Source organism: Neopelma chrysocephalum, unplaced genomic scaffold (assembly GCF_003984885.1).
Source record: "Neopelma chrysocephalum unplaced genomic scaffold, ASM398488v2 Primary Assembly neopelma1_90275, whole genome shotgun sequence".
Classification (NCBI taxonomy): Eukaryota; Metazoa; Chordata; class Aves; order Passeriformes; family Pipridae; genus Neopelma; species Neopelma chrysocephalum.
Window position 1 is genome coordinate 5,804 of NW_020919111.1, and position 11,206 is coordinate 17,009.

The 11,206-nt window shown below is 45.9% G+C and overlaps 1 protein-coding gene across 1 annotated transcript; it reads right to left on the bottom strand.

Annotated features, from left to right (window-relative positions):
* Window positions 1-8,505: 8,505 nt before the first annotated feature.
* LOC113979885 lies at window positions 8,506-10,992 on the bottom strand. The gene is given in 3 exon segments (XM_027707160.1): window positions 8,506-10,334; window positions 10,336-10,490; window positions 10,980-10,992. Coding segments are annotated over 2 exon segments (1,017 nt in total). The 5' UTR covers window positions 10,423-10,490; window positions 10,980-10,992; the 3' UTR covers window positions 8,506-9,404.
* Between the last annotated feature and the right edge of the window lie 214 nt (window positions 10,993-11,206).

The following is an 11,206-nucleotide window of genomic DNA, read 5'->3' on the forward strand; positions in this document are numbered from 1 at the left end:
GGAGCTGTAGGGGACAGTGGGGACTAAAGGGTCTGGGGAACCTGAGCGGAATGGCCGGAATGGAGGGGCCTGAAGGAGCTGTGGGGAAGCGTGGGACTGAGGGAACTGGGAAGAGGCACAGGCTGAGGCAGGTGTTGGGGCTAAGGGGGCTGGGAAACTGAGGGAAATGACAGAGTCTGAAGGGACTGAGGAGACTGGAGGGGCTCTGGGTTTGCCGAGGGCGTGGTGGGGCTAAGGGGATGGTGGGGAACTAACAGGGAGCACAGTGGGGTCCAAGCCTGTAGCTCTGCTGGGCCACAGCACCAGTTCCAGACTCTCCACTTTTGCCAGGACTGCCCTGAATTCCTTGTGAGCAGCAAGAGACTGATGAGGGCCAAGAGAGAGAAGCTGACGACCACCAGCCACATCTTGAACAGGACCTGCTGCTGCTGCCTGAGACCCTTGGTGAGGCCACTGGAGCCGGTGAGACGGGATGGGTGTGAGGGTAGTTTGGGGTTGGAAATGGGTACTGCCCCAAGTCAGGAGGGCTCCCTGCCCTTGCTGGGGCAGCTCAGCTCAGCTCAGCTCAGCTCACCTGGGGCCGGCAGGGTTGTCTTTGGGCAAGGCAGATCTGCTGGCGCAGCCTGGGGAGCTGTTCCCGCGTGTCCCGCTCTGCCCGTGGGCTGCAGCAGGACAAGTCTCGGCTGGGCTGCGCTGGGAACACCCTCGCCCCTCGCTGGGGAGCTGGCCCAGCCCTGCCCAGGATGTCCCTGCTCCCTGCCCAGCTCTGGGGAGGCTTGAGGAGCTCTCTGGGAGTCCCTGGGACACGGTGGGTCGGTCCTGTGCAGGGACAGCTGGCGGGAGTATCCTGTGAGTTTTGTGCAGAGGGGAGGAAGACCTGGCAAGAAGGTTTCTGTCACTTTTCTCCTGCCAAAGCTAGACATGTTCCACGAGGATTGAATGAGTAGGTGAGAGCTAAATAGACAAGTTATTTGTTGTTGAAAATCCCCAGAACATGGGATTTTTTCTTTCTAACCCTGCTTTGGAGTATCTGAGATTTTATATTCCCTGGTAGAAGTACAATTGCTGCCAAGGGAAACGTACAGGAGGACCAATATTGACTCAATATCCCCTTTGCTTCCCAGATGCTCATCTGTACCTCTCCAGGAGGGCTGCTCTGCATGGGAGGGAGAGACTGAGGAAGAGCCTGTGAAGATGGGGCGGCTGGGATCCCTCTGTATATACTTATATTTAGAGATGTGTATAGTTATAGTTATACCTAGGTAGTTATAGGTATATAGATGTTTACATATGTAGGTTGAATATTTGTATAGGTATATTTATATATTTATCTAGTTATATGTATATGCAGTTGTATAGATGTATAGTTATACTGATGTAGTTATAGGTATATGGATATTCAGATTGGTATATTGATATTTGTATAGATATATTGATATATTTATTGATATATGTATATTATATTTATATCTGTATTTAATTATATTTATGTATGTATACAGTTGTATAGCTGTATAGGTTTATTGATGTAGCTATAGGTATGGATATGTAGACTGGCATATCAATATCTGTATATTTATTATGGATTTTCTATGTATATATTTATGTGTTATATATAGTATACTGTATATAAGATATATTTTGAAAAATATAAATATAATGCATATTTAGTACTTAATTATATTTGTGTCTGTATTTTGTTATCTGTTTATATAGTTATATTTAAATATGTATGGAGTTTTATATAATTTTATTTATGTATGTATAGGTATAGGGTTATTTAGATAGGTATATTTATATTTGTGAATTTGTGTATAGGCTGTACAGTTGTAAAAATCTGTAATAAATTAATTTTTTTAAACTTAAATTGATATTTGTATAGTTTTATATCAGTAGCATAGGTGTAGCTATTTAATAAATTTAATTTTTTAACTAAGTTGATTTTTGTGTATTTATGTATCAGCATCACGGGCGTATCATTTTGTAATGTAATTTTTAAACTTAAATTGACTTTTGTGTATTTATGTCTCAGTAGCGGGGGTGTAGCTATTTGTAATAAATTTCATTTTTTAACTAAGTTAATTTTATGGTTTTATATATCAGCAGCACGGGTGTATCATTTTGTAATAAATTTAATTTTTTAACTTAAATTCATTTTTGTACTTTTATTTATTGGCAGCGCAGGTGTAGAAATCTGCAATAAATTTTTAAACTGAAACAAGTGGTTTTTGAAGCAGTTAGCATATTTTGGCAATGAGAGAAGGGGACTGGGGGAAAATATCCAGACATGCCCAGCAGATCCCCCAGTTCCAGAAAGCTGGGGAATGAAACTGTAGATTTTGGATAGACAATGGAGCCAGAAGCTTGGTAAAAAACTCAGTGCAAAGGCCTACTAAGAGAACATGACTCCACTCAATGTAGAACTCAAACCAGGAGCAAACCTGGTAAGGATAATGAAGTGAAGGTGACTCCTTGGGGTCTTTCCCTGCCACAGGTTTTGTCATTTTTATTCAAAAGAGGAGGAGCTTTATGCCAGGAGTGAAAGTAAACTCCGTGTGCATCAGTAAGGTCTGGGTGATATCAGGTGGCCTGAAATTCTGTGCAAACTTTTTCTCAACTTTGACCACAATCGATGTCCTTATTAAATCTTAAAACAATTGTATAGTGCACGTGCTATGCCTGTATCCCCCCAAAAAAACAATGAGAACCAAGAATCAGCCAGGAAATCAATAGAAAACAACGCACAACAGAAATTACGCTGACTCACCTGGCTCTTTTCTGTGCAAATATCATATCAAGCAGCGTGCCCAATGGAAATGACCAGGGACAAATTTGAAAATGGTGCTGTCATAGTTTGAGACTGGCCCCCCCTCGAGAAGAGGGGGGCTCAGAGGTGATTGGGTGCCAGGGCAGTGTTCCCTGAAGAGCCAATCACCACTCATGTTGTTCGCTTCTGCTCAAAATCAGATATACACAGCCACCGGAAGCTGTTGGCACTTGGGCTGTTGGTGTCTGCTGCGTGTAGGTGTGGAAGGCTGGGGGGTGGCTGGGCTCCTTCTTCCCCCCGTCCGGGGGGGAGAGGGGAGCTCTGCGGCCCCCCCAGCTCTGCCTAGCCCAGAGCAGAGTTAGAGTCAGCATTTTGAGTGTGTGCAGTGAGGGAAGAGACTCACAGCACCTGACCTGAGGTAAGAGGAGAGAGGCAGGCTTTTGCAGCCAAGCCCTCTCCCCCCCCTCCTTTTCTACAGCTAAGCTGTGGAGGGGGGGCTTTCCTTTCCCTCCGCTGGAAAGTGGAGGAGAGGCTCAGCATTGAAGCTAAGCCAAGAGACGGGCCGGAGGAGGAGGCTCAGTTGCCAGAGAGAAGAGTCCCAGGCAAGAATTGGAGATGGGCCAAGGGCTCGGGAGTTGCCCTGCGAAGCTGACCGGGGGCAGCCGAAAACTGACTTGGAGGAATGAAGATTCCAACGCCTACTATGATAAGCTACACTGCAGCATTCTATGAGCTGAGGTATGAGATTGAGAGAGAGAGATCATACAGCAGAGATGACGCAGACCGAGGAAGACGGACTCAAAGCTATTTTAGACTTCGTGAGGAAGGAAGGACTTCCAGAAACAGCCGAAGGTTGGTTAGGGAGTGTTCAGGGGCTCAGAACACTCCCACGAGAGAGACTGCATTACCCAGCAGCCTTGAAAGGCTCTTCCTGGACTAAGTTAAAGGGAGGGGCTTAAAAGGACTGAGAGAAGTGTAATAATATATATATAGTTGCATCTAGTTTGTACAGTATATTTATTTGTGTAAATAAATATATATAGTTCCCCCTTCCCCTAGAGAAGCCTCTGGCCTGAAAGTTTCTCTTCGGTGTTGGGATAAATTGTGGGAGGGGGTGGAGAAGCCTGAAAATTGAATTTTTGGATTTCTAATGTGGCTCAAACTGCCACAGGTGCTAAAAGAATTAATCTTGAAGGGTAGAAGATTTATGAAGCTATTTGCAGAACACTGGTGCGTAAAGTAATTAAATAATCAGAGGATGACTAGATGATGAGCACCAAAAGAATCTCATAGTTGTAACACACTGAATAAAGTTCACAGAGATGCTTTTGGTCTACAGAAGAAGAGAAGAAAAGTTTATGTGATAAAACAACAAATGTAGGAATTTACCATCCCAGTGGAATTACAGTTATCACCAAAATATATGACTGATAACTTTACCTATGAGTGGCAACACATCTGTGGAACAAAATATTTATAGCAAGGCAATGAACTACATTTCTTAACTGTATGAATATTTCTGTGAATATCTGATGCAGAAATATACAGCTATCAGGACTGAGCCATCACTCACCCAAGGCTATAGTGGACAATTTTTTTGTGGGCACACTGTTTCCTGCCAGTTTAGAAACTGAACTTCTTACCTAGTTCTCAGTTCGCAAATTACTTCTCCATGTGAACATTTTCACCGTGCAAAGCGCGTAGAGTAACTTTCTAGAAAAAAATGCTACTTGTTTCAGGAGTATTGTCCGTCATTAATAGAAACTATCCCCAAAGCTTCAGTGAAATCCGGGAAAAGGCTAAAACTAATCATCAAAAAATACTTTAAAAACCCTTGTTTTTACTGGGCCAGGTAGAACTGATTAAAGGGTCTACAGGCTCTAAGAACAGACAATGCTTCTGGGGGGCTCAGGATATGCCAGTAACTCTTCTCAACACCTGGTGAGCAGAGTTCTGTTACCTTGCATCAACCTGTTTTGCCGGTATGGTATTTTCCTAAGAGCACCTGCTCACCTTCAGCAAGGAACAGGCTACCACAGCTGAGATAAAACACGCCAACTGACAGACACTTCAGGTCAAATGGTTGCTATATCTCTTCCTTCTATATCTTCATGTGACGCTTTTCTATGCAGCCCAACTATGGCTGAAAAGTACTTGTTAATGTATCACAGCTGTCTGTTTCCAGATGAGACACTGTGGTGCTGAGAAAAATATCAAAGACTCTGTTGAGCATTTAAACCAGAGCCCTCGTTAGCATGAGAGACATGAAACACATTACTATCGAGTACACAAACACATTTACCACCCTTTCATCCAACAGCAACAGCAGAGGGTGGTTTAAATCCAGACTTAGGGAGAGAGGTTTTCTACAAGCTGACAGTGACAGGATAAGGTGCAATGGTTTTAAACTGAAAGAGGACAGGTTTAGATTAGATGTTAGAGAGAAAGTCTTTACTGTGAGGGTGGTGAGGCCCTGCCACAGGTTGTCCAGAGAAGATGTGGATGCCCAACCCCTGGAAGTGTTCAAGGCCAGGTTAGATGGGGCTTAGAGCAACCTCATCTAGTGGAAGGTGACCCTGCCCATGGCAGGGGGGTTGGAACAAGATGGTCTTTGAGGTCCCTTTCAACCCAAACCATTCTCTGATTCTTGGAAAACAGCACCGCTGCAATAATAAAATTCTTGTTGATTAGCTAAATCAGATAGGAGAAGGGGATTATCTTTAGCAAACCCAGTTTTCAAGGGGGATTTGTTTGTTGTTTTTATTGGGTTTTGATGGTTTGGCTTTGGTTTTGGTTTGTTTGGTTGTTTGGGGTTTTTTTAATTCTTGATAGAACTAAAGAAGGTGCAAAGAAAGGAATTAAAGATTTCAGAACTGGAAAAAGATCTGAAAACAATTCATTTCTCAGCCAGGCCTTCCCCTGATTGCTAGCAGTTAATTAGGTTTGCCTTGGTAGAACTACAGATTTTCAATCACTCTGTACAGTAGCATTTTCCACAATAAGAATCATTTATGAAACACCTGACCTGGTAGAAAACAGCCACATCCTCTGAGTTTCCTTCACTGACATTTGACATCCTTCCAGGTGCCAGGATTATGCCTGAGACCTGAACCTGCAGCAGGACGTAGGCAGACAAAGAAACAGGTAAACCTTGTTTTGTTCAGCTAATTTGTGCCAATGAGGGAAGCAAACAGCTTTTGGTGTGCAATCTGCTGTCTCTGGTTTCCTTCCATCATGTAGTATTGCTGCTGGGGCATGTCTGAAGGACAGTTTCATCATGAAAATCCAGCCTGTTGGGCCTGAACAATTTTTACAAATCAAGAGCTGGTTTTTTTGCTGCCATTTCCATCTGTTGAGGAGTGAGCAGAGTCACTGCGAGCATCTGAGACTAATGACCTGCTTCTCACAACAAAAGATAAGCCTCTTGATTTATCCTCCAGTATGGCAAGAGAGATGGGACTTAAGTTGTGAGGGAGTTGTAAACAGTAATTTCATTACAACAGTGGTATTACCAAGTACCAGAGATATACCTGTGTGCACAACTGATGAACTTCAGACATTAGTCCTTTAAGTGGTCCAGAAACTTAATTTCTAGTTATTTTCATAGCTCAGATAATGAATTGGATTAATGAATCGGATCAAAAAATGGACTGGCTCAATACTGGGCAGCTGAGTGACGTCTGTCCACTTTCACAACCCAGAGATGTAGGAGCTCTCTGGGTGGGAAGCTCCAACTGCCCTAAGAAATTCCTCCAGGCAGCTCCTGCTGTGACTAGAAGAACTTTAAATGTGTCATTTGACATTGCAGGTGAATAATCTGGCCTTTTTAAGTGATGGTTCTTGCTGCAGCATTGATCTGCTGATACACAGGAAAGACAGTTGTGAACAGCTGGTGCTTCAGAGGCAGAAATAGTTACCTTGGGTGATTGTTTGGACATGGAAAAGCTAAAAAGTGGTTTGTACATACTTTCAGAAAGTTTGTGCTGGAGTGTCGCTCAGGACCTTGGACCACCTGGACTATTAGGGATGAACTGAACAGCAGCAATTCTGACCATCATTTAGAAATGCAGGATGGAGCCAGGTAAGCCAAGGATCCTCAAAGCATTAGGCAAAAGGCAAAAAAGTAACACATGACTTGCATGGCCTTGCCTTTTCACTGCTACTGTCTTTTGCCAGAAATAACTGAGCATTAGCCACATTCAAATGCTTCCACCAGCACGCGGCCTATGATCACTTGCTCCCTGAGAGCCACATGATGGCTCTAGCAAACATAACAAGGATAGCCCAACCACCACTAGCTGGTCTAGAACTAGCACTGATATCTCCCTGATTGTTCAATCTGACTCCAGAATTAGAGCACAAATAGCTCTAAATATCATCTAAGTTTCCTTGTCCATGTCCCCCATCCTTCAGTGATGTCAAACCTTCCCCTCATGGCATCGCTATCCTGAATTCCCACACATGAGAACTTCTCCCCATGTTATTCCTGGAAGTCTTTCTCATTCTGTACCCTGAATACATCCACTTTCAGCACAAGCATTGGATTTTGGTTCTAAAAAAGACTTAACCCAATGCCTTCTATCTGGAGATGAGCCGAGTTTGGCTTTGAAATGGCTCTGCTTTCAAACCAGCAAAAGCAAATAAAAAGGTTGATACTGAAAATAAAGGAAATAAAAAAGCTGATAGACTTGCTTAGGCTCTTGTTTAAAAAATATTGGAACAATGTTTCAGGTGAAATGCCAGTCTCTTTTGTACTTCAAGTGCAGAGAGTACGCACTTCTAGACCTTTGAGAAACAGAGCAGGGTTGATTCTAAAAAATAGATAGTGACAGAGAAATAACTCTTTTTCTCTTTATTTTTTTTGCAATAAAAATAAGTTGCAATATTTGACAATGAAGTAATCCGTTATCCATTCTAGTGGTGGATTTCTTTGCCAAATTAAAATAGTTGCTTCTCTTTGCCTTTTTTTAAAATATTTTTCTTTAAAAATCAAAATACCTGTTCTTCTTTGCCTTTTATATTAAAATAATTTAAAAGAATAATATTTTTAAAATAAATCTTTTCTCTTTCCTGAAAGAGTAATTTTTTTATCTCTTATTGCAAGGCAATGTGGCCTCTAAAATTTGCTCATTTATAAACTGAACAACAAAACACCTCCTCTGCTGTTTAAGTCCTGGGTCCGCATTAACCTCAGTCGTGTATACCTCTGCCAGATATATGATTCTCATTACGCACTATTGTACTAATTTCTTTTTGCAAAAAGTCATTTTTATTCTACTCTCCTGAGACAGTGTATCTACTTGACATATTATTTCAGTAAATTCCCTTAAACTGGGCAACTCCAGCCTTTGTATTAATAGGAAATGAAGAGTATTGTCTTAAAAAGTGTTTTTCCAAGATTTAACACGGGCTAGAACCAAAACTATTACTGTCTCCTTCAATAATATTGTCAATAACATAAATCTGTGCTGAAACAATTTTATTTGTTTGGGACATAAAGATAAAATTATGACTCTGGATCAATTTTGCTCTAGAACTTGCCTGTCTGCCAGAACATGTACTCTCTGCACGCTGCCCTGTTTGTCCTCAGACAGTGGAGAGAAACCAGAAGTGTAGGTGGCTGGGCAGAGAGGGGGACTGCAGGCAGGCTGAGGGCATCGTCCTATGATGAGCCCAGCTGCCCCTGCTACCTACTCTGCCTTTGGCATCTGCTGCACTGTGAGTGTGCAGCTGCAGCAGGAATTCTTAGGGGAAGAAGCATGTCCAAAATGGCCCTGGGGCTCCAGGGGCCCGTGGCTGTGTACCTCACCACATGGGTGCCACCCTATAACACTCCAGCCCTGGAGCCACAAGCTCATGTGCTCAGCCTAGAGTTTTACTTTAAAATATATATGTAGAGGGTTCTTCAACACCTTGAGATAGTGTCAGGAGAATAAGCCACACACTTGTTCCCAAGAGGCACTTTTTTTTTAAGGAAGAAAATAAAGGAGCTTGGCAAAAGGAAGAGACAGATTATATAGCTACCAGCTCTCATGTCTGGATGGCAGGGCCACAATTGCATGGCAAATTTGGTTTTACCTGCTCTGGTCCTTATGGCCAACCCCCACCAGGTGGGGCCTCTGACCCACTGGACACTCTGGGGCTCCAGGCCAGGGTGAAGGGCAATATCCTCACTGTCCCTGCTAATCTGAGGCTGGGTTAGGGGCTCCGGGAGCTGTGGGGTGTTGAAGTTTCCAGGACTGTTTGTGACTGACAGCTGCTCCAGGGCTTCCCCATGTGGGCTCCAGGCCCTGACATGAGGGATACAACACCACCTCAGCTGCGTGAGGTTTGACCCATCCCTTCCCCCTCTGCATACACCTCCCTGAACCCCCTTCAAGGTGTTTCCAACCCAACAATTACTGATCTGGTGTGAAAACACCATCAGTGGGGCACAAGGGGAAGAGGAAAGGAAGTATAAGGGAGAGAAAGCAGGAAGAGAGACTGTGCGAGGGAAATAATTTATTTCCCTTTCTTTGAATAAAGAGTTGCAAGAGCTCTGCTAATGCTGCCAGTGGAGTGACCTCTTGCTGGGCTGAGGAGAGTCCTCAGAGCTGGGGGCCTTCCTGTTTGGAGGGTGCCGGGATCCCCCAGGCAATCACTCCCTGCCCTGGCTGGGCATAGAGAGGCTGCAGATGCTGCCCTGGGCAGAGGGACCTGCCACTGTCATTGCCTCCCCCGGCTCCTCCTGGGGCTGGTCCTGCTCTGTGGGGACAGGCACAGGTGGGGGATGCCTGGGATCCCTGGGAGAAGCAGCCTCCAATGTGCTGACTTCCTCCTCCAAGTTACAGCCTTTGGGACCACTGGTGGGACTCCTCTCCCAGGAACTGCTGGTCCTGGAGCTATTGGAGCTGGAGCTGAAGTTGCTGGAGCTGGAGTTCCTGGAATTGCTGGAGCTGGCTCTGGCCACAGGGCTGTTGTTCTCATCCCTGACTGCACCAGAGTGCAGCAGCCTCTGGGCCTCTTCGCTGCACTGGCCCACAATTATGTTGATGGCACCATGGACCAGCAGTGCTGTGTGTTGCTCGAGGAGAGGCTCCAGCCCCTCAATCAAGGCCTGTGCATTCGGCCCCTTGACACAGAGGTCGTGCAGGATGGTGCTCTCTGCGGCCTCAACCAGCCACCACCAGCTCCGGTATATTCCCTCCAGCCTCTGGCGCAGCCAGGGCCGCACAGGGTCCAGGAGCTGCTGTCGTCCACAGAAAAGTCCTGCCCAGACCTCAGGAAGAAGGCCACCCCCGAACTCCAGCCCTGAGGTCCTCTGCTCAGGTGGGGACAATGTCCCCTGTGGAGAAGATGGATGGGATGCCACTGGAAAATGGGGGCTGTTCTCATCCAGGTGATCAGGAGTTGTCCCTGCCAGGCTGCTGTCATCTGGCAGCTCCTCAGGGGCTGTGATGGCTGTCTCCAGATAGTTGTCTTCACTGTCAGAAAACCCAATAGTCTCTATTGTTCTTCTGCAGAGTGGGCACGATGGGTTTCTCTGAGCCCACCACAGGATACAGCCTAGGCCACCATGTTCACACCCGGTTCTGGTGGCGACAGGGCGGAGTTGAAGCTACGTCCTTCTGAGTGTCCTGGCAAATGGGGCAGTTGCCATCTGTCTCCATGGCCATTTTGTGCTCTGCAGTGCGCTGGGGAGACCTGAGGATCAGGAGCTGCTCACCTTCACTGGTGTCACACACTGCAGGAAGGAGAGGCCATGGTCACTGGCTATGGCAGGAATGGGAGGAAGAAATGTCCAGGTCCCTTGAGAAGGACACCCTCTGAGCTCCCTACACCCCTTCAGCCACCCCGGGGGGACATTGTCCCACACAGCCAACCTTCACTGCTGCCAGCACTCCCAGCTGCCTGAACCAGGCAGGGCCAGGAGTGACGGCCCTGGGACTGGCACTGAGATCTGCCAGTGATAGGCACCAGACAGCACTGGACAAGCCTGGCTTGATTCTCCAAACTTCACTGTCTTGCTCACATGAAGTTCAGGCTGCGACCAGACAGGCTCAGGCTTTGCACACACAGAAGCAGACAGGGACAAGATATCACAATACGCTGTGATGTCACAATCTACTCCTCAGTGACATCAGCCTCTATGCCCAGTGACAGTACAAAAGGCATTCTGTCCCCCAGGCTCCCCAAGATAAGCCACGAGGGAAGTGAGGTCACAATCCACTACCTGGTGATGTCACAGTTCACAGCTTGGTGACATCAGCCGCCACCCCCCAGTGTTGTCACAGCAGGCCTTCCCATGCTGCAGGCACATGGCATCAGCTAAAACTGGGAAATTCAGGCTGGAGACCAGGGTCCCCCTTCCCTCATGAGGATAGACTGGCAGGGACCAGGTTTCCCAGTGAGGTTTTTTCCATCTCTCTGCTTGGTGGTTTCAAGCCCCAGCTGGACGAA